Raw genomic sequence first — 24,199 nt, 5'->3', positions numbered from 1 at the left:
TTTTGAACATGGGATCTAAAATTCACATTCTAGAACTGTGTCGATATTAAGTTTCCTGAATGTGGTCAATGCACAGTAATTACCTCAGAGAATGACCTTGTTCCTAGGAGATGCCGACTGAACTGTGTGTGTAAAGGATTGTGGTAGTGACTGCATTAACTCACAGATGGTTTGAGGGTTATATATATTACACACGCGCGCACACACACACACACACATATACGTACAGACAGAGAGAGAAATAAAGCAAATGTGGCAAAATGTCAACATTTGGCAAATCTGGAGAAGTTCAGGGGGTTTGTTGCACTCTTCTTGCAACTAACTCTTCTGTTACATTTTTTTCCCCCCCAAGTAAAAAGTTTTGAAAAATATCCATCTGCAGAGCGTAAAAGCAGCTCACATTCCACCGAGGGAGGGGCTCACACTTTGGGAAATGCTACCTGGTGCAATTTCTCCCTCTCTCCTTTCCCTTTCCTAGCTCTCACCTTCACAGCTGTCTCTCCTGAGTGGGCCTCGCCTACTCATTTCCCTTTTAGATTCAGGCCCCACATTAGCATATTAAAGGTTCTGAAAAGTCCTGCAGCCACAAAAATGTGTTGAGTGCTTTTTGTTGGGGTGAGAGGCTATTGTCTGTTGAGCCCCTACTAGGCCCCTGGTGTGCTGAGGGCCCTAGGAATGGATGCTGTCATTGCACCCATTTCACAGTTGAAGGAACTGAGGCTCAAAGAGGCAAAGTCACTTATCCAGAGCTTACTGGGAAGCTGAAGAACAGGGATTCGTTACCTCCCTTAGTTACCATTGATATGCCTGCTAGGGGAGCCACAGCACAATTATTGGAGATGACCTAGTGACTGAGAGCAGGGATTCTAGGTTCAAATTCCAGCTCTGCCCCTTGCTAGCTTTGTGATCTGGAACAAGTCACCTGTACCATGAGGGTGATGACACTTAAATGAATCAGCACATGGAAAGCACTTAGAAACGGAGACTCAGACAGGTTACGTGACTTGGCCAAGGACACACAGGAAGTTGCAGGCTTAGGGTTTGAACTCTAGCCTGGTAGACCCCAGAGACCCAGCTATGATGCCACGTCCTGCTGACCCTGAGTTCTGGGTCTAGCTCCACTTTTGGTTCTGGTTCCCATTTGCCTCCGTATCACAGCTCCCTTGCAGCTTCCCCTGCCCTAGTCAAGGCCTACATCTATTTTCCTGTTCCGGGGTGGCTCCAGTCAGTCCTTGTGAGGACAGGAGACGTTGTGTCTGGGCCCTTTGCTTGGATCCAGCTCATATCCCGCACCCAGCCTCCATGGGGAAGCTGAGCGCACCTCAGCACCTCACCTGCCACCAGGAGAGTCTTAACTGCAGCTGCAGCCAGTCCATCCACTCGCAAACCCATGGGTCACCAGAATGTCCCTCAGGCTCACCCACCTGCCAAGTGAACTGGGCCACACTAAAGCCAGCACGGGAGCTGTTTATTCAGCAAAGACAATAAAACAACAACAACTAGAACAACGGGGTCGGAACCCATTTCAGCCTAACCGATATTTTACACAATTGGATACGTTTGACTAAACTAATACATATGTATGGGGACTGGTGCATTTCCATTCAAACCAATGTAAATTACCTTTGACCAATATATTTTCCTGGAAATCAATGCATTTTAACACAAGATAATATTTATGAAATTGAATTTTTTATTGAAGCTAATGCAATTCTATTCTATTTTATGCATTTTTATTAAACTAATGCATTTTAAATTAATCCATTGTATATTAAGTACAACAGACATTGGTACTTACAGTAAAATAATATATGCTTGCTGAAATCAATACAGTTTTAAAACCGGGTGTTTTCCATTTAACTGAAGGATGTCAAGAATACGCAGCCCTGAGTTCAGGGCACATGAATGTGAAATTGTGTCTTTTTTTTCACCAAAATCATTATCACGTAAAAGATACTGTGCCTCAGGATATGGCCAGAGGCCCAAGGATTTAGAATTAATTCACTATTATGACAGCCAACTCAATCAAACATCCTACTTGACCGACTTTTTGACCAAGTGGACTGGTGATTCTCAATCATGAGGTGTGACACAAGTCACTTGTCGCTGCTAATAAAATACTGAGGTTTGCAAATAATTTAACCTCGAAATGAAAGCTAATGTTTTAAACCAGTCAGGGCCCTGCAGGAAAAGATAATACACTCAAACTGGTAATTATGAGAAGAGTTTAATAAAGAGATTATTTATTAAGGTGAAGGCATGTTTAGAAAAAGCTATGGTGCAGCCCCCTGGGGCTAGTAACCTGGGGAGTTGTTACCATCTGGGCATCCTGGGACCTGGAGGGAGCAGCTGGCAAAGAAGAGAACCTGTGGCCACCAGTGGCCAAATCAACCAGAAGGCAGAGGACAGGGAAACTGTTGTAGTCCTGGGACAGCATCTAGAATAAACTGGAGAAAGGTAAAGAAGGGTGAACTTGGACAGACAAATGCAAGATACCTGCACACCTACTGTGTGCTCAGTGTACACTAAGTGCTTTCTCATTCAAATCTCACAACACCCTATGAGGAAGATACTACTATTATTCCCATTTCCAGCATGGGGAAATTGAGGCTCAGAGAGATTATGTGGGTGTGGTAGGGCTTGGACAGAGGTTTGTCCAACTTTGTGGAGGGAGGGGACAGTTTGGGAAAGAACTTTCTCTTGAGTAAAAGAAGACAAGTTTCTCTTTAGCCTCATCAAACCCCTTCCTTGCTGCTTGGAACTGTGACATGAGAACCTGATGTCTGGCCCAGTGGCAACCATCTTGTGACTATGAGGGGAGACGTTACCAACACATCGAGAAGAGTAGGGCAGAGAAAGCAAAGGAGTCTGGTTTCTTGCTGATATTATTGAGTCACCAAGTGCAGAACCTTCAGGCTTCCTGATAATTAACAGTGAACACTTTTGTCTTTTAAACCAATGTTGCTTGAGTTTACTGTTACTTGTAGCTAGAAGCATTCCTAAATGATACGTTGTTACAGATACAGATACAATGCTTTTAATAATGAATAAGTATTATCTTTGTGAAAAACACAAAATGAAATAATAAATAACTGTTTAACCACTCCCCTCATTCAACTCCACTAAACTGGTCAATGGCATTTCTTTTCCCCGCTTCAGGATAAAACCCAGATGCGCATGATTTTTAAGGCTGAATTCACATACCTATTTTATTACGTTTTTATACAAGTTCTTTTCGTTATGCACGTTCAGATGGCAGAGAAGCTCGAGCGTATGCATGTCTGTGTTCCCTCTTGTTAAGGACCCCGTTTGCAGCTCTCACGGGGCACAACACCGCTACTGTTGCATTTCCTGGGAGGGAACCTTAGAAACCTGCTGTCTCCCACCTCCATCAGCTCTGAGTCTGTTCAGGGAAACTTTCAGGATTCCCAGATCCAACCACAGAACTCCATAAGCCTGGGGGGAGCTCCTGGCATTTCCTTAGAACTCTCCATTGACACCCAGTATCTTCCTTCTATGAGAGGAGAATTTTGTTCTAAATTTCCATCTTGCTCCTTTCTCTTTGAATATAAACTCAGAAGATCTAGGGCCTTGAGGGTTTGAGAAATTTACTCCTTTCTCAAAGATTTACAGTGATGAGATTCCTTAATTTCACTCACATGCCCATTACTTTGGCTCTGCTGAGCCTGTTTTCTTATCTGGAAAATGGGAGTGATGCTAGGACTTACCTTATAGGATTATGAAGGGAAAGGAGTTAAAACATGTGGCGTGACTGGACAGAGTAGAGGCTCAATAACTTGAGGCTTATAAACAGCAAAATAAATGTCATTATTATCTCTTTGGGTGTCTTAATGCATCCATCTAGCTTCCTCAGTGCTGGCTGTCCTCGTCATGGAGAAATATAAGTCATTGTAATGTCTAAACTTTGGATGAGATTGTATTTTATGAATTTATCCATAGCACTGAATAGCCAAGAGGAGTTGATGGGAGTTAAGAGCTTGGGTGTTAAAATCAGAGAAACCTGGGTTCAAATCCCATCTACACTTTCCAGCTGTGTGACCTTAGGCCAGTCACTTTGCCTCTCTGAGCCTCTCAGCTTCCTCACTTAGACAATGGGACTAATAACAGCTATCTCGTGGACTGGCTCGAAGAATTAATGAGGTTATACATGGAAAGTTCTGAACACAGGCCTCTTAAGAGCATCTGCCATCTCTCTTTATAGCTGTCATTCTTTTTTTTTCTCTTGGTGTGCACGGAAATAAGTATGGATAGATAGATGCAAAGTTCTACTGTCTACATTCTATTCTGTCTCCAGAGACAGATGGAGAGAGGAGGAAAGCACAAAGAGGTTATTGGTTGAGTTGGAAATTTCTTTTTTTAAATAAAAGTGATCTCAAAGTTTGTAGAAAACTAGAACGGTTTCATTATTAATATTTTAATATCATTTCTAGATTCCAAACTCTTTGTGGGCTAAGACCCAGCTAATGAACCTTAGTGGTTCTGCACGGGGCCTGGTACAGAGCAAGTGCCCATTCAATGCTTGTTGCTCTAAATTCGTCCCTGGATTAGTCTGCTCAGGCTGCCATGACAAAATACCGTAGACTGAGTGGCTTAAATAACAGACATTTATTTTCTCACAGTTCTGGAGGCTGAGTCCAAGATCAGGGTGCCATCATGGTCAGGATCCGGTGGGGGCTCTTTTCCTGGCTTGGAGATAGAGATAGAGATTGATAGAGAGGTCTGGTGTCCTTTCTCATAAGAGCATTAATCCCATCATGGGGACTCCACCCTCATGACTTCATCTAAACCTAATTATCTCCCAAAGTCACCATTCCAAATACCATCACATTAGGAGTTAGATCTTCAACATATGAATTGGGGGTGGGGGACACAATTCAGTTCATACCAGTCCCCTAAAAGTTTGTGCTTCAGCTGCAAAGTAGACCAAACCTCAAGGTGAGAAGAGTCCATAATCCTTGAAGAAAGAGAATGAGGAATTTAGAATGAGCATGATAGGAAACCACAGGCCACCCATCCTCTTGGCTCTCACTAGCAGGTGGTATAGTGGTAAAGAGTTCAGGACCTGGCGTTCACAGCTTGGATCCACTGCTGTGACACCTTGGGCCAGTGTCTTACCCTCTCTGGTGTAAGTTTCTCTATTAGTAAAATTAGGACCATATAGTGCCGCATTTGCCTGCACAGCATTCCCCTTTCTTGTGAAAGCAGCCCCTTGGTTTTCTTTGGGTTAGCTTATGCCTTTGTGGCTTTACCCCCCATCACCGCCCTGCCCCAGCTGTAGAATTGACATGCAATGTGGGCCTGTTCTAGCAGAGTCAGGGGGATTGGTTCTGGCATATGCATATGATCTGACCGGTACCAATGAGAGTCTTTCCCAGGATTTCTGATGGGACCTTTTGGAAGAGGCTCTCTCTTTTCCCTGAGGATGCCCCCCAGAGGAGAGAAGCCTGGCTGAGAATGACACCGACAGAGGAAACCAGAGCCCAGAGCAGGAGAACACTGAAGCCTAAAATTCAGTGTCAAAGGCTTCAGCTAGCTGTGCCCGAAGCCCATAAGATCCTTCAACTTCCCAGTTAAATAAGCTAATGAACTATTTTGGACTTAAGCCAGTTTGAGCTATGTTTCTGATCATTGCAACCAGAAGCATGTGACTAATTCAGATGCGTTGGATAGAACTATTGACGTTAAACAAAAAGACAACCAGATATTTCTCCAGCAGAATGGGTTTATTCGGGAACAACAAAGAACTGCACTAGGCATGCAGCCTAATGGCAAGTCCACGGAAACTAAGGAGGGGTCCACTCGTTTGCGAACTCGGGAGGAGCTGTTGCAAACGAAGGATCTGTTGCAGGAAACCGAACTTCCGAAGTATGATGAATTCCCATTGGCTGAGTTATGGCCGCCTCCCATTGGCTGAGTTATGGCCGTCTCCCATTGGCTGAGCTGTTACTGGGCAAAAGGGAATCTTTCCTTCTGGGCACTGAGGTAGTAAAGTAGCATCACTTCCTGTGGGCGACGTATAGTCTTGTCCCCAACGGGCACGTGATTCAATTCTGGCCAATGAGGAGATGCTAGGTAACCTGCTGGGCGGGGCTTCTGGGAGAAGCCTCCCCGAGGGCGGGAAGGAAACTTCCAGTGAACTTCCCGCCGGCGGGAACTCCGCCCCATGTTGCTTTACCCTGAGAGGGACACCGAGAGGACGAGGCTCCGGGGACAGCAGAGCCGGGACGTGGAAAGTGCCAGCACCCTGGCTGGAACCGCCGAGTCACCCACCTGGAGGACTACTCCGCCTCAGCGCTCCCCGGCATGTGAGGTAAGATTGCGTCGCGTCTGACTTTCCACCAATTCTGGGCCAGGATTCACACTCAGCACCATCTGGAGTAATACGCTCCCATTTTGTAGATGAAAGAAATCATTTCCGAGCAGGGAAGTGGCTTTCTCTGGTATTTTGTCCGGATTCTTTTGGCTGTAGGGACAGAAACCAAACTCCAAACAGCTTAAGAAAATAAAAAAGGAGTTGACAGACTCGGGAGCACGTTCATGGGACTAGACCAATGTCCTTCGGCTGATGAATGGATTAACCGAGGTGCAGCCAGCCCTACAGTGAGTTATTATTAGTCGGCAATAGAAAGGAAAAAAAAAAATTACTGCTCTGCCAGTAACATGGATGAACCTCCACATGCGCGATTCTAAGTGCAAAGTCAGACTCGGGAAGGGCCCTGTGCTGTGTGATTTCATGTATATGACATTCTGGAAAAGACAAAACTTTCACAGACAGAAAACAGATCAGTGGTTGCCGGGGGGATTGGGGGGTAGCGTGTGTGTGTGGGGGGGGGCAAGGGAGCAGAGTACAAAGGAGAATGGGGGAGCCGGGGCCTGGGGATAGAACCGCCCCGGGGTCTTGGCCGCGGTGCTGGTTAAGCACCGGCCTGTGTTTGTGGGAACTCACAGAGCACGCAGCGAAAAGGGTGACTGCGGCCGTATGCACATTACCCTTAAAAAATGGAAGTAAGCGTTCTGAGGTAGGATAGGGAGTGACTGCGTGTCATTGGGATGGAGTTTCCTTTTGGGGGGGTGATGAGGATTTTTGGAAATAGGTCGCGGCGAGGGTCGGGCAACGTTGTCACTGTAGTGCCTCTGAACTGTACATTGAGAAATGATTAAACTGGCATTTTATGTTAAGTATAGTTTACCGCAATTTTTAAAGTGGGAAAAAACCCCACAAAGGATTCTAGGGGTAGGTTTCAGGCATGGCTGGATCCAGGATTCTCTCCATCTCTCGGGCTCTCTCCCCCCCCACCCCCGCCTTGGCTGTATTCCCAGCGGGCTCCCCCCCCCCCCAGGGGTGGTGACTTAGATGACCTTGGCCAGTTCTGAGTGTATCCTGTCCCAGCTTAGCAACAGGAGCGGGAAGAAAGCGCTTCTTACCCAAGAGCTCCCTAAAGTCCCACGGTTGGCTTGCCTTGGGACATGAGCCTGCCCCTCAACCAGTCCCTGGGGGCGAGGCGTTGGGATGACCTGACTGACCAGGCCTGGGTCCTATGCCCACTCCCAGTGCTGGGGGAAGTAGCTCTACCCAAACCCCTCAGAGGGAGAGCAGGGAGAGAAGGACCTCACAGAGGACCAAGGAGCTTTGTCAGCAGTCCCTACACCCAAGTGAAATGTTGAATGGCCCGGCCCCAATTCTCTGCTCGACATTTATGCAGGCTGTGCCTGTTCTGTCCTTACATTTTCTCCAGCAGAGCCCACGTAGGTACAACATACACTCATCGTCTCATCCCTGGGTTTGCATAAAAACCCACGTCCACGAAGTAGCAACTGCAATGTTTTTCAATCACACAGCAAAGATATTTAAAAATATCACCCATATGTGTTTTAAATACAGGCAAATAGCTGGCAAGGCAGCCGGCTTCACACCCGCGTGCCATTCCGAGTTATAATCTTCTCGCTTCCAATTCTCGAAATCACACGTTGAAGGCCAGACAAGCTCAGAACACGGCTAAGGCTGTGCTTCTACCCAGAATCTTCCCGACCCAAGCTGCCCCAGCTTTCTTTTCTGGTGGAGGAAACAGCTATCGGATCCTGGGAAGGAATTTAAGGGCTCCTGGGCTTGAGCTGAATTATTTGCCTTCTGCTGAGGATACGGAATTGAAACTAGGAAGTTTTTAGTGAAGTTTGAAGAGGTTCCAATCTCCATCATGATACCATCCGTACCAGTCTGGCTCTCTCACTTTCCCCTTTCTGCCTGCCCATAGTGTCATTTATCTGGTGTTAAAGTCTTTAAAATCCAACCTTGCTTATGGGTGATCTTTTTTTTTTTTTAAATATATCTTTATTGATTTCAGAGAGAGGAAGGAAGACGAAGAGAGAGAGAGAAACATCAATGATGAGAGAGTCATTGATTGAGCCCACAACCTGGGCATGCGCCCTGAGCGGGAATCGAACCCCGATCACCTGGATCCCAGGTCGACGCTCAACTGCTGAGCCATGCCCGGCTGGGCATGGGTGATCTTATAACTTGAGACTCCCCACATATTTTCACCTTCTAGATTTATACTTGCCTCTAATATCCAAAATAATTCCCTTCCGCTTTGAGTAATTCCAACTCAAAATGGCTAAAATTATAACAGATTATCTTATAAAAGAAGTGCAGAGGTAGGGGAGCCTGAGTCTGGTGTAATCAGTGGCTATGTGACATCAACTCTACCCTGCCATCCTCTGGGTGGCCTTAACCCTTAGCCTGCTTTCCCTCATGGCCCCCAAATGGCTGCCCCTTCAGCAGGTATCTCATCTCGGCACAGGAGAGTCCACAGAAGCGCTTCAGCAGATCTTCCCTCACATCTAATTGGCTAGAACACAGTCACGTGTTCACTCCAAGGCAATAACCAGCAAGGACAGTGGGAGGAAGAGCACCGAGAAGAGTAGTAAGCAAAAGGAGGAGATGGGAAGGAGGTGCAGAGTCACAGGGGAGGGTTATTCTCTCTGTCTCTCAACCCCTTAAAATTAAGCATTGAATGATGAACCTCATGACACCTCCAGTTTCTGGAGGATGCTGATGTCTAAGAGAGGTTAAGCCCCTGGGTCTAAGCCACACAGCCAGGAAGCCACAGATTCAGGGTTCAAACACAGTAGTTGTTGAACCCCCAAGTCCAGGCTTCTGCACCGCACACCATGCCACATCAAAACCTGACTCCCCTGTCACTGGCAACATCATGCAACCATTTCCCAGTGACTGACTTTTAAATAAAATGTGGTGCACACAGTTTCCTATACCTAATCCCTCTTTTACATTTGTCTCTTGTCTGGACCACCATCTGTCCCTCCATGCTGTGGTGACGCTTCAGCAGTGGTGAGAGGCCTTGCCAGCTAACCTCCCTCCACCTTCATGCCACTTAGCAACCTCCAGCAGATGCAAGTTTTCTGACACAGGCTCCCATGATTAGCAGATGCTCTTTAATTAGTGTTATTTTCATTGCAGTTGTTGCCTTCCTGAGATTATCTTAATTCCGTAGCCCTCCAGATACACATTGTTTATGTGCCATTTGCCTCTCTGGGGATTAGGGGGAAGAGTGGGACTGTTGGGGACTCCTGTGGTGGAGGGCTTGCCCTCTAAAACCAGACTTTAGCCTCTAGGGAAGTTGCCAGACTTAGGAGAGGCCGGGAGGTCAGAGCTGATACAATAGCTCAGTAGAGTAGGAAATGGGAGAAATCCAGAGGACTCTGGAATTAGCCTTCCTGGATTTTAATCCATCTCTGGCTCTGTGAGCCTGGGCAGGTTATATCATTTCTGTACCTCGTCTGTAAAATGGGAATATTAATAGCACCTTCTTCATGGGATTGTTGTGATGTTAAATGAGATAATTCTTAGTGTTTAGGAAAGTGATTAAATTATAATTAATTATAATTATATAATTATTATATTGGGCTCCTGAGAGTCATCTGTCACCCACCCCTCCAAGAATCACTTGTATCCCTGGGACAATGCCACTGATAACACATTGTTTGCGGGTAGTTTTTCTCTCACGCTCTACTACCAGTCAATGTAAAACGTGTAAATACATTTCCCGCATACAATGTGATAACAATAGTTAGCATTTATAGAGTGCTTACTGATGCCGGGCTCTTTGCATGCATCATCTCATTTAATTCTCACCCCAGCACTGAAGTCCCATTGTATAGATGGGGTTCAGAGAAGTGGAGTGACCTGCCCAAGGTCACATTTAAAAAGTGGAAGAACCAGAATTTGAATCCAAATTTAAATTGGGGCTCCTTTAACCCCAGCCTTGCTTCTTGTCATTCCCTAAACTATTCCCATATTTAGTTTGAGAGAAATGGAGATAGAGAGTAACTGATTTTGCTTTCATAATGTTGTTTGCTTCTTCCAATTACCCCATTGGGGGCTTTATCACATTTTACGGTTGAAACAAGTTCAGGGTTGTGGAGTGACTTGCCCAAGGACATATACACCTAGGAAGGGGAGAGCCAGGATCTGCATCCTGATTTTAACCAGGTTCTGACTTCAGATTCATTTGAGGCTCTCTGTCCCAGAGATACATAGCAATTGATTTTATACTTCTTCCAAATACCTGTTTGAGAAGTTTAACCCCATTTTAGAGCTAAGTATTCTGAGGCTTGGGAGAGAAGCCAGCAAGTGGCACAGAGCCAGTGACTCAGACCCCTCCTCTGAACCCAATGCTCTTCTTCCTGTCTTTGGCCAGGAAATTGCTGCCCAGGGAAGGGGATGGGAGGAGAGAAGGGAGCTCTAAAGGGGTAGGGGTGCCCCCAAAGTCTAGCTTTGAGCTCACTCACTTATTGCCAGCTAACCTGGGGGCTGCCCAGAGCCCTCACTCTAGTCCCAGGGGTTCTTAGGCTTGGAGGTGTATTGTCATATACACTAAGTGTCCACCAGGTGGGGCTTTTGCCAAAGGCAGGGCTCCTGTAGATGCCAGGACAGGCCTGTCTGCCCCACCCTGGGAAGGTAAAACCGGGCACATATCATATGTATCTGCATGGTATGATCACCCATGTGTACACACAGGCTGTGCAAATCTGTGTATGAGCACACAGGTATGTCCCAGAAAATCTGTTTATGGCTTGTATGCAAATGTTCATGAATAGAAATGTGTACTGGCATGCAGGCGTGTTTGTGCATATGCAAATGTGTACACACGAGCGTGTGCAGGGGGGCATAGGCAGACAATGTCTGAGTCCACCTGTGTATGAATGTGTGTGCACATATGTGTTTGTGATTGTATGCAAAAGTGGGTGTGGCACATAGGTGGTAGATCTGCCTAGTCTGAGGTCCTAAGGATCATTTTAGAGTTTCTTTCCTAGGCTGGGTCAGATGACCTCTCAGGGTCCCTGGTGCCTGGCACATTTGCCAGAGACCCTGATGGACTGCAAGGATTTGGAGCAAGAAGGGTCATGGCAGAAGGGTTAGATTTGCTTTCTGGGTGAGGAAGTGCTTGAATTGTGGTGAGGGGACTTTGCTCCCCAGACACTGAGTTCCTTAGTCCACAGAGATTTCTGTGGTTGGAGGAATGGGGACTCAACCTTCAAAGAACAGTATCTAGGACCTTCATTTTGGACACCCAGAGCTCTGGAGAGTATGGCTGGAGATTGTGGGTACAAGAAGTGTTGGCTCAGGGTTCCGTTCTCACTTAGCCCCTCACCAGCTGGGAAGTGAATTCAAAGCCCCATGGAGAAGTTAGAGGCAGTTAGGAAAGGGAAGGGGATGGTATTCAGGGTTAAGAACTTGAGCCCTGGCATCAAACAGAACAGGATTTGACCTCCAGCTCTGTTGCTTATAAGCTACAGCTCTGTTGCTTATAAGCCCAAGGTGACCTTGGGCAAGTCACTTACTCTCTCTGAGCCCCCATTTCCTCAGCTATTAAAGGGAGGAAATGGCATTGCTTACCTCCAAGTGCTATTACAAGGAGGAAATTAGATAATAGGCAGAGCAAGCCCAGCTTGTGGAGAGCACTCCATAAAACATAGCATTGTCATTATTTTTCTGTCCTGTGGGGCCAACTGGATCATCTTGGTTCTTGGAAACCAAGAGCTGAGGAATCAGAAACTCCCAAGAAGGCTGAGAGAGTGATAGAGAGGCTGAGAGACTGGTTGCCAGGATGGCAGACACAGCCCCTATGGCTCTGATTTGTCTGAATGGCATCTCCTAGAAGCACCCTCATTCCCTTCCCTCCTGCCCTGAGCACATGCAGCAGGAAAAGCTAAAGTTGGGGTCAAGGCTTTTGCAGCAGGACCACCAAACGGTGCACATTTTCCCACACAGCTTCCAAAACATGCCTAGCTATTGTCCTGTTGTGTGAACTTGGGTGAGCTGTTCTGTCTCTCTGAGCCTCAGTTTGCTTGTCTGTAAAATGGACACAGCAGCAATAGAAGCGGTATTTGAGGAGAATGTTGGTGAGGCTCCGGGCATGTAGTAGGGGTCATTATGACAATGGCGATGGCAAAATGATCTATCAGGGACAAAAAGAAAAGCGTAAGGATTCACATCTTTTCATTTTACCAAAAGAGGAAAAGAATCCTTTTTTTGTTTGTTTGTGGGGTGGTATTTTGCTGACTAGATGAAGTGAGAGAACCTCAAATTTAAAGGAGAAGAAATGGGAGAGAGGGTGCAGAAATGGAGGGAGAGGGAGAAAACTCTGGGGAAAAGGCAGAGAGAAACTGAGAGTGAGCGATGAGTGAGAGAAGATGGATGAGCAGTTTGGGAAGAGAGAAATTAAAAATAGAAACTGGAGCGGTTGCTTTAATGAAGGGAACTTTGGCGAAAGAAAGAAGCAAAAAGGATTTTAAGGAAATAAGCCCTCCATGCTGTACTCCTTAAGAAAACCTGCATTAACAGTCTGCAGTTTTCATTGAGGCTTTAAGGGGTCCAGTTTGTGGACTTTTATTTGGGTGGGTGGGCGGGAGGTGCCAGAGGGCTCGGTGGTTCTGAGAGCACAGGGAAGACCTATGGCTTTCCTTGGGGCTCATAGTCCTGGGAGCCGATGGAGGAATGGGTGCCCTTAATGAGCATGAAGCCAAATGTGGCGGCTTGGGCCAGATGTGTAGCATCTAGGAGAGATGGGGAGCTAAATGGGTGCTCCGAATTCCGTGGTGGCTGTTTCTGTGGACTTAGGCCGCTGCCTGGTTTGCACACTCAGCTGTGGAAATAAGGATGCAGAACTGAAAGGCAGGCTCTTGTCCTGGGGCCAGTAACTTAGGGGCTCAGCAGAGCTGTGTGCCTGAAGAAGAGCCTGTGCCAGTGCAGACCCGAGTCCTAGAAACTCTAATTAGCTAATGTTTCTAAATCTCCTGGAAGCTGTCAAGTGCCAAGTAGTGTTTTATTCCAGGGAAACTCAAGAAAATTCAGTTCTGGTTCTGGCTATTGATGTGGCTCTGAAAGGGACCCTGAGCTATTACATGATCAGAGCTATTAGGATGATTTTTCAATAAACAGACATGTAAAATCAGCTTAATAAGGATATAATTTTTAGTTCAGATGTTCTGTGCTGTTGTAATAGAAAGAAACACGTTGAGTTTCTTTTCTTTAAATCCATGGTATACAGCCTTCTCTACCTGGAGCTGATCTTTATATATGGTGTGAGGGTAGGGATCTAATTGTATTTTTCCCCCATATGGATAGCTAGTTGGCCCAGCACCAGACTGAAAATAAAAGTCTATTCTTTCCACGCTAGTTTATAATGCCAGCTGTGCCATCTATTTGTATGAATCCATTCTATATTTGCATGAATCTGCTTCTAGGCTTTTAATTTTGTCCCCTGGTCCTGTTTGTCTGTCCTTTGGCCTCACTTTTTATTATTATTACTTTATATAATTTTATAATCCTTCTAACTTTCCCTGGCTGTTCTTAGCCCTTGCATTGCCATAAGAATTATAAGGTGGGCTTGTCAAGTTATGTGGAAAACCTTACTGGGATTTTGATTGGAATGGTCTTAAATTTATGGATTAATTTGGTGAGAAAGGACATCTTTGCCGTACTATATCTTCTAGCCCATAAACATGTAATATCTCTCTGTTTAGTAGCTCTTTTATAGACATCTCAGATGAATGTGCCATTCTGTGGTATGTGGATCAGTCAAGGGTCCAGGAGAAAATAGGTGCCCCACTCTGACCAAATGAAAATACCTGATGATAAAAGTAATATGTACTCAAAAGAAATTAAGATGATGTGGAAATTATAAGAGGCCTCTAAGCCCATTTTTCAGAACTAACATCTGTTGACAATTTGACATACAGTTTTCCTTAACTTTTCCTAAGTACCATGTTTTAAGCAAAGGTGGGATTAATCCATTATACTGTTCTGTAACCTGCTTATGTTCATTTTACTATACATCCTAGACATTTCTTCACCTCAACACACAGAAATAGCCCTCATCTTTCTTAGTAAATGAATAATATTCTGTGGTAGGTGTATTGGTCAGGATCCCAATAGGTACACTCAGGGATTTTTAAATGACATTATTTACAGAGGTGAAGGCAGGAGAATGTTAAGTACAAATAGCCTCATTCTTGATGTGAGTGAAACCAGGTATTAGTCCGGATTCTGCTCCTTCTCAGCTATTTGACCATGAGCCAGCCACTTCCTCTCTTAGGGCCTCAGTCTTTTCATCTGTAATATGGGAATGCAGATCCCTGTCCTGTCCATTGTGTGACCAATAATAATGATAGTTACTAGATACAACACATTTACATAGGGCTTTACATAGATTAACTCATTTAAATATTACCACTTGTGCAGTTATTATCACCATTTTACATGTGAGGAAAATAAGGTATAGAGAGGTAACAAACAAACAAACAAAAACAACTGTGCAAGGTAACAGGCCTTGTAAGTGTCATAGCTGGGATTCACATCTAAACAGCCTGGTTCCAGAGTCGTACTCCTAACTATGTTAAGCTAATGATGTTTATAAAGCATCCAACAGCCAGTAGGTGCTTAATAATGGTAGTGATTGACAGCATTGTGTCAGGTGTTTTGCACATAAGAAACTGCTGGCTTGGTCCTTGTAGCCAGTCACTCCAGCCTGTGGATCTGGAACCTAACCATGGGCCAGCGTCTGGGAGCACACCCTTGCCGGTGTCAGCCAGACACTCCCATATTCCTTACTGCTCTCCGAGGGCTGTTTAATACTTCCTGATGAATTTGAATTCTCTAGTTGTCTTTCTCCCTGTCTGGCAGCTGCGGTGGGCAATGCAGAGCTATGGAAGGACATTTTCTTTTGTTTCAGCTTTGATGCTGGGGATTTTGCATATCATTATGTTTGTGGCTAAGGACCTGCCATTATCTTCCCTGGGGTTCTTGCACAGTTTATGAATTTCCTAAAGAATCTGGCTCTCTGTCTGCTTCTGTGTCCAGGATAGGCTGCCCATGCTGCCCTCTGCTTCCTCCTGGTGCGGTGGGGAGGGTTTATATATATTTTTCATTGTAATTTTTAATACTCATCTTGACATGTGGGTCTTTACAAATCCAGAATCAACCAGGAAACTGCTTAAGTTTTTGCATATCTATGTACATGTATTTGTGGCAGGGAGAGAGTGCTAAGAACATGAAAAAAAGCTTTTCACAAAAATGTTTAATATTTTACTACTTTAGTTCCAAAATTCAAGACTGATTGTTTGCTGAAAAATCCTGAATTTCCTGGCTTACCATCTTTCATTAAGGACCACCCATAATAATATCATTTCCCCAGCGAACTCTGTTTAGGGGGTAAACACTTAACTGCTGAATTCATTATTGCTGAGCTTGAGACGGTAACAGATGCCTTTGGAATATAAGCCCCCACATCTAATAAGGCACAGGCTCACGATGCTCTTGGAATATGGTGGGAGAGACGGCTGAAATTTATTTTGTGAATAAAGCAATAAGCCACTAAGTAAAGCTAATATGTTTCAGCCCAGACAGAAAGACACGATCATTCAGTATTTATGTAGCAACCCATTCCTCAGTGGGACTGCAAGTTCTACCATTAAAATTGTCGGAATTCTTGAGAGACCTACTGCATTAAGTCATTTAAAAATATCACAGACTTAAAACAATCTGAATTATTGGATTTTCTCACTGCTTCTCAGTAAGCATGTTTGCTGTGGCAATTTCTTGCTCGGTCAAAGGTGCAGCCTGTGTCAGTCAGGAAGTAGAAAAGTTCCATGCAGAAATTTTATTCAGGAGCCCAGTAGTCCCTAACAGCTGAAACAAAGTCAGGCATACATTTAATCTATATTTTTTCTTTTAACTTTTTCTTTTTCTGTTGCAGGAAAAGTACAAAGAATTTCTGTGTACGCTTTTTCTAGAGTCCTCAAATGTTAGTATTTTGCAACATTTACTATATAATTCTCTATACATAGATATAGAAAAATACATATTATTTTTTGTCTGCACTGCTTGAGAGTTGTAGACATGATGACTATCACTTTACCCCTAAATACTTCAGTAGGTTATTTAAAAACAAGGATATTTTGTTATATAACCACAATACAATGATCAAAACCAGAAATTAACATAGATATAATACTATTATCTAGTCTATTGACTCTATCCTAAGTGTGCCATTGGCTCCAATGAATGTACTTTATAATAAAAGAAAATCCTGGATGTGTGTTTTAATCACTTGTCAAGTCTGTTTTGCTTCCTTTAATCTGGAATAAGTTCCTCAGTCTTTCTCTGTTTCATGTGACATTGACATTTTTAAAGAGAACAGGCTGTTTATTTTATAGAATTTCCCCTCTGTTTGGGTTTGTCTGGTATTTCTTCACAATTAGATTCAGATTATGCACTTTTGGCAGGAAATATTACAGAAGTGATATTGTGTCCTCGGTACATCATATCAGGAGGTCCATGATGTCAATTTGTTCCATGACTTCAGAGTCAGACGAAATTTAAAATAATCTTTCATCAGAACCTTGGCTTGTTAAAAATTGCTTTGAAGGGTTTCACACTCACTCCAAATTTCCTATTACAAGTTTTTAAAAAATAGACTCAAAGACAAGGAAGCTGCAAGCTTTTCAGATGCTCAGGAGAAAATGTAGCCATTAAAAAAATTGCCATGTGAGAGTTATGAAATTTCCCTAAATTCATTTTGCAGAATGAGAGCTGTAATTTAAACGTGAAGTTATCAAGAGCTGAGATAAACCACACATCACGTGCAATTTAATCTGGCAAGGAAACAGGCCACTCGGAATTGCTAACTAGGCCTAATTCATTACATCTTGTAGAACGCTGTATTTTTGGTCTTACGAGTCTTTCAACTTGAACATTAATATATTTACCCACACCTCATGGAAAATGTATGGAGATGGTAACAGAAATACTGTATCCTTGTTTAAATCACATTACATTTTCAAAAGAGCTCCAGTGATTGCTCACAAAGATCACACCTTCTTCTGAAGTATTTATGAAACAATTATTTACCTTACATTAAAAACTTTAATTGCCTTGAAGCACGTGCTCCAAGACACAATATTGGAAAATCATCAAAAATATCCATCATGACTCTCTCTCCTTTACAACTCTTCTAAACTTTATCTTTTTTATAACCCTCTGTATTGATCTATTGTCCCAGACCAAGAGTGATGTCAGAAGTCCAAGCTGGGTCATAAAAAGAGAATATAATTTCCATTTGCTGTCTATAAAAGCAAATCTTTTGACCAGAGAGAAAGAAGGAAAAATGCCCCTTTTTTGGGGGGGTAGAGAGGTGAGTGGGGTGGGATTTGGCAGGATAACATGCCAGAAAGGGCCAGAGTTCCCCCAGGGTGTGTGCATGGAGGGGTAAGTGGGTTGGTGATGGAGGAGGTTGGGAGTGTGAATTCTTCCAGTGTGGGGAGGATACTGGGAAGGGACTGGCTGGGTTCCTCTGGCTTGCACAGGGAAAAAGAGAGGAAAATGTAAAAGAAGAGACCTGGTCAACCCTATTGTCTGGCGTCTGAGAAACTGCAAAAGATGGGAACCTCCCTCCAGCTGGGTTAAAGACCCTCTCCCAAATTATAATAAGGACCCATATACTGCAAAGGACCTGGGGTCCCAGCTAAGTGAAGAAACCTCTCTAGTTATTAAGGATCCAGAGCCCCCACAGCAGGGCTAGGTCCCCTTCATAACAATAAAATCATAAAAATTAAAGCCAACTTACTTGGGGAAAAAGCACTCCAGAGGTTTGTCTATGAACCCCCTCCATTAGTTAGCATAACAGTAAAAGGGCTTCCCATTTTTAAGTTGTGAGAAGCCCTTATAATTTGACTAGACTCTCCCAAATAACCGGAATCCCTATTGCAAATCACCTGAGTGTCCGTCCCCCCCCCCCCCCCCCCCGTCCTGCAAAGAATCCTGAGCTCTGGCAAAGGAGCCGCCCCCTAATAATAATCATAACTATATATATCATGGCTTGGAAACTGCATGCGGCTGTGGTGACATTTCCCGCGACTCAGTGGCGCCCCCCGGCGACTCCCACCCGCCCGCTGCTCGGCTCCTACAAGCCCGCCGGCCCGCAGACCGAGCTTTGGGCTGCTACCCTCGGATCCGTAGCTTAGCTGGCGGAGCAGCTACGGCAGCCCAAGGCACGTGTAATGTGAGCTCTGATTGCAAAAGAAAAAAAAATGCATTGCAAACTATTAACTTTTTATTTTTGAGTATGCAATGCAGGGGGGGTAGACAGGTGCGGGAAGGAGAGTAGGCACCCTGCGCGCTGGTCTCCGGCAGCCCCCCTCCCAAACTTCGCTTTGCATTGATCAGCACGTTACGTCAGTATTGATAAGTTTGCAAAAAGCCAAAGTCAAGTGCAATCGCGCGGCACACCGACCCCGGACTTGGGGGGGGAGATGCAGCGAGCGCTTCGCGGGCCCGGGAGCGGGCTGCAGGCAGGGCAGCAGCGGCGCCGGCGTCTCTTGAAGAGGCTGCCTCCCCCCCCACCCCTCCCCTCCCACCCCATCCCCGGCCGCCTCCCCCGGGCGGGCGCCGAGCTCCCCGCCCGGCGCGCTCCGCCCGCGCCCTCCGGGGGTCGGGGGGGCGCACGGCTCCTGGGCCCGGCGGCGGCGACGGCGCGGCGGCGCCAAGGGGCAGCGGGTGGCAAGAGGCCAGGGGGGTGTCGCAGGGGGCCCCGGGCGGTGGCGCGCAGAGCCCGAGCGGCCGGTGTTGGCCCCGGGGCTGGGGGGAGTCCAGCCCGGATATTGAGTGCAGCCATTGAGAAAAGCCAAACTCTTGTGTGTGTGCGTCTCGAATAGCCCCCAAGATGGCCGCCAATGTGGGATCGATGTTTCAATATTGGAAGCGATTTGATCTACGGCGACTCCAGGTTAGTGCGGGCAGCGCCGACCGCGCGGCCGTGGGGAGCCCTCGGGCGCGCCCTGGGCGCATTGGGGAGGTCCTTGAGAGGGCAGGCGGGCGCCCGGGGCGGCGGGCGGCGGCTGCTGGAGCTCGCCTGGGCTCGGCTGCCCGCTGCCCATCGATAGGTATTAGGAATTGATCTCGCCGCTGCTCTTTGTTCGGTTCAATCATCGATTAGCCGCCGCGACCATGGAGAAGCGCTAGTGAGCCTTCTGCCCGCTGACCGAGCCGGCTGGCGAACGGCCGAGTGAGGAGCGGGGAAAGCAAAGGCTGCGGTCCCGGGCAGGGGGCTGCCGGGGGTCCCGCCAGCAGCCCCCATCAAGCTGCACTTTGCGCGCCTCCCAACTTCGCGGCGCCGGGGGAGGCCGCGGAGCGCACCGCCTGCCTGTACGCGCCGGGCTGGGGCTGGGGTGAGGGAGGGAGGGAGCTGGCGGGCAGGGAGGAGTCGGAGAGGAGGAGGCAGCCGGCGTTGGCTAGGAGGCGGCTCCGCACCCCGCCGCCCGTCGCCACCTCCGCTGCCGCCTGCCTGGCTGCGCAGCCTGGACGCGCCGCCACCGCCACCGGGGGGCCGCTGCTGCTGCCCCAGCCACCTCAGCTACAGTCGCCAGACTGACCGTCTGCGCCGGCAGATCCCTCCTCGGGCCGGGTTCTCGGGGTTCGTCTTTGATTCTTGCCTTTACTCCCCCTTGCCAAGTATAGGTGGGGACGGGAGGTGGAGATGGGCCCGGGGCGCTTGCAAGTTTGCGCTCCTTCCTCGGGGGCAATGGAAAGCCTGGAGCGCCGCAGAGCAGGTGACTCCCGCCTCTTGGGCCCTCGGGAACTTTTAAATGGGAGATGCCCTCGCTGTCTTATGCCTCCTGTTTTTCCTCCTCGCCTCTCCCCACTTTTCTCCTCTCCCCTGTGTCTGCTCTTTCTCTCCCTTTCTCCCTCCTCCTTCCCTAATGACTCCCTCCCAAACCCATTACTTTATCCCCACTTCACCTTTCTCTGGGAGTCCCCCCCAGTTTTGGGAGTGTTCTCTGCTGACCCCCTAGGAAGCGAGGTTGGGGGTGGAATCTCAGAGAACACCAGCTTCAGCCTCTGTTCTTTCCGGGATGCCCCAGGACGCTCGGGATAAGTCCCCCAAACCCTGGAGTCTCAAAGCCTGGGCAGACACTGGGAACAAGGGGCAGGGAAATGGTGCTGATAACTGGGCGATTACAGCATCCTGCCTTGGCCTTGACTTTCTCGGAAAAAGGAAGAGCATCAGTCTAAAAAGGAAGGGACCCACTTTAAAAAAAAATCTGCAGACAAATCTCGTTAAGTTTCTTCTGATAAGTGGTTCCAGTATTCCTCTCCTCCTGTCCTCTTCTCAGCCTCCCTCCCTAGCCCCCCCTTCCCCCCTCCTCCAAAGCCATTGAGCTGGAGAGAAAATCGGGGCACTCAGGCATGCAGTTAATAACTGCAAGTGCCTTGCAATTCCAGGTCCTCAGGAGTTGGGGCTCAGTTTGGTGGCCAGCTAAGGCTGGCAGGGCTGTGAGCTGTGCTTGCTGGTTTAAATGATGCTAAAGTGGCCTCTCTGGAAGAGTGGGTGTGTGTGTGATAGAGGAAGAGGGAGAGAGGGAGAGAGAAGGAGAGAGTTGGGCAGCTACATTGAGCTTGGCACGAAGGCCAATGGTAATTGTATTCCCTGCTAATGTTTGTAAATGAGACCCGGGCATGGCTGGGGGACAGCGTCTTTATTTATGATTGATGTTCTGTAACATAAGGAATGACAAGAACGTGGCAGACAAGAGGAGAGGAACCAGAAGGGCTGGCGAAAGCCCTTTGCTGGGTCCTATTGTTATTCTGGGCTGGAGAAAATTTCTGCGGCGAGATTTTCAGCGCTGGTATTTGCTCCCGGTTGGCCGGAATGTCAGTTAACACAATTTTCATTAGATAACTCATTTTCAATCTGGGGAACTCAGCCTGCAGCGGGGAGGGCCGGGTGGGCTGGGTAAGCTAGGGCTAGGTGCTGAGGGGTGGGAGCGGCTCCCAGGGGCTGATTTCTGAGCTTCGGTGGGGGGAGGGTTTAAACCTTGCTCTTCCTTCTCTGGCTCAGGGGTCTTTTGTGGAGCTGTTGAGGTCACCCAAATCTTGATTCTAGTTGGGCTCCCATTGATTTGGGAACCTTTGTTAGGGTTTTAGAAGATGCTGAGATGAAAAAGCAGATTTGAACTGGAAAGTAGGAAGGTGGCAGGTGTTATTCAGGTGATGGGGAACTGAGGCTAAGACTTGTCTTCTGATAGGGTGTGTACATGGTGGTTCGGGTGTTCATTAAAACAATGGCCGGTGTGTCTGGCACAAAAAGAAGGCTACAGGGAAAGGGAGTAAGCTCATTTACATGGATATTAAGTGGGGAGGGGGCCCCTGTGGGAGTTTGAATGGCTGTATACTTCTAGAGAACAGAGAAATAAATGTGGCAGTCATGGCTGTGTGCAGACATTTAGGCCCTCACATCTGCCATAGTCCCCACCCTCATCCTGAAATGTTCAGTTGCTCCCCTGCCCAACAGGCCTGCAATTTCCCCCCATATTCTTCTGATGGCATTTTTGTTGGAAACGGATTATGAGCCTAAGCACTCTTGCCCAGGATCATCTCTTGTGCATAATGCTAATGACTCCTACGCCACACTTTTATTTTCATTTTTTTCCCTTCCCACTTCTCTTCTTATAGGGGAGATATCCAGAAAGGAATACTTCTACTGGCTTATTCTGAGATCCAGGTAGAAGAGACGGGCCCCCACCCCAGTCCCTGCTCAGATCGAAAGCTTTGGGTCCACTCATCACGCAGCCAGGCTGCCTGTGAGTGTGAGGAGGTGCTCAGCTTCAATTCTTGGTTCAGGTTGAGTGGTTTCACGCAGCCCGGTAGCCGAGTATTAAAGTGGCAGAGGCGGCAAAGGCAGCCAGTGTCCCCAGGCCAGACTATGTTGCTGACGCCACCCCAGTCTTAGCAAGAAAGGTGACCTTGTACTTGCCCAGCATACAGTCCCCCGGAAGTATATATTTTTCAAATATTGAAGCAGTCCAGTTATTATTCCTTCCAGTTCCATCTCTGAACACAACAGGGCTATTTTCCTAGGATGGAAGTCAGTCAGCAGTCTTAATGACTTGTGAGCTGAAGATGGAAAAGGTCCTCTGACCTGTGGCACCCTGTTCCAGGACTCCTGAAACTGCTTCCCCTCTTCCTTTTCTTCCTTTTGCTCTGCTGCTAACAGTCCAGGAAATGAGGAGAAATAAAATTCCATCCCAAAGATAATGCTGGACATATTTCATTTGGTTATAAGATTGCTTTATGGTGAACATTACTAACGCAATATTTTTTTATGGCTTTTCTGTGTATAATCGTTGTAACTGGATTCATACCTTTATGACTTTCTTTTTCTGCTTTACTTTGCCACTTTTTTAATGATGCTCTGGGTCCAGTCTCCCCCCCTCCCCCCCCAAGGGGGTTGATCAAGCTAACAAGAGTTGAGGGCATCCAGCCCAAATGCATATCTGTTTCTTGGGAGGAAAGAGGTTGACTAGAGGGGTCACATTGTGCAAGTTTTGGAGGAAGAGGCAAATTCTGCTTGAGGTGTGAGCATTTAGGAAGGAAGATTGACAGGGCTAGGCTGGACTTTTGTCAGGAGTTAGGAGAAACTTCTAGGAAGGCTCAATTTCTTGGTGCACAGGCATTGGGGCTTGATGGAATGTTTTTTTCTGCTTAGAGTTTAGAAAAGAGTGTGGATGTGATTAAAATATTATAACCTTATGATATTCTGAAGTGCATAAATTTTACATATCAGCCACAGAGAGTTTAGACATCCATTAGAGCCTCTGACAGCTTGACTTATCTAAATGTGCTATCATTTAACAATGTGTCAAAATTCCTCTTTCTGTAGATGACAGCAGTAAATAAGCCATCAGCCCTGTTGGCGGAATCCTAACTTTGGAAACTTCACCGTAGTAGAATCACTGCCAGGGCAGGGAGCATGAGCAGACTGGGCTTGGGCTTGGCATGGTCCAGATCCATGAGACTGATTGGCATTAAGCGGAGGGCTGTTGGAGGGGGAAGATGAGGAGAGGTGGAGGACATGGGGTGAGGGGAGATTTCTATCAGCAGCTCTGTGAATAAAAAACCAAAGAATTGGCCAGTCCCCTGGACCCTTTCAGGTCTAACCAGTGGGCTACCCCTTCCCTTCTGCCTCCAATTCATCAGAACCCACACACTATGGGCCTTTTCTGCAGAAGGAGCTGGAAACAGGTTGAGAATTTGTTTAAAGAACCCAGCAGTCTTTTCTGGGCATCCCAAAATTCTGGTTTCTCAACTCACCAGAAATTGCTCCCCAAGGATGGGCTCTCTCTTTGAGTGCTAGAAGGAAAACGAGCAACATCGTGTCCCTGACCCCCTTTGCTGTTGGAGGTCTTGAAGTTTCTTTTATTAATACCTGAGTTCACTGTAGAAAATTAAGGAACCACAGATAGCATCTCGGTGGGTTATTTCAGGTGAGCACTATGCTATTTTGACTAGAGGGAACAGCTTTTCTGCTGGTGGTGGTGACCCTCCCTCCCTTTTTTTCTTTCTTTCTCTCTCCTACTTCTTCATCTCCTCCTTCCTCTTCCTTTCCTTCCTCCTCCTCCTCCTCCTTCGTTTTCTCTCCTGTTAAAAAAGGATTCTATCTTTAAACTTGACATTGTTGTGGTAACCTTGCTTCCAGCACATAGGATTTCAAATGTGAACACCTTGACTGGTGCTAAATTTGGTCCTGGGTGATGGTAGATGTGGCCATCCAGAAAATGTGGTTTTCTCTGCTGCTTTCTGAAAGTGCAGAATTTCTGGCAGCTT

General features: G+C 46.7%; 1 protein-coding gene across 2 annotated transcripts in view; it reads left to right on the top strand.

Moving 5' to 3' along the window:
• The first annotated feature begins 19,124 nt into the window (after positions 1-19,124).
• CUX2 (cut like homeobox 2) overlaps positions 19,125-24,199 on the top strand; it is a 163,170-nt gene continuing 158,095 nt past the window's right edge. For both annotated transcript variants that reach the window (XM_081122603.1, XM_081122602.1), the window contains exon 1: positions 19,125-19,322. In XM_081122603.1, the coding sequence (XP_080978729.1) occupies positions 19,260-19,322 (63 nt within the window). In that variant the 5' untranslated portion in view covers positions 19,125-19,259. The remainder of the gene's footprint in view (positions 19,323-24,199) is intronic.

This window comes from Miniopterus schreibersii (assembly GCF_964146895.1).
Source record: "Miniopterus schreibersii genome assembly, chromosome: 20".
Taxonomy (NCBI): Eukaryota; Metazoa; Chordata; class Mammalia; order Chiroptera; family Miniopteridae; genus Miniopterus; species Miniopterus schreibersii.
Note: the sequence above shows the minus strand (reverse complement) of the source record. Positions and strands in the feature narration are given on the sequence as shown.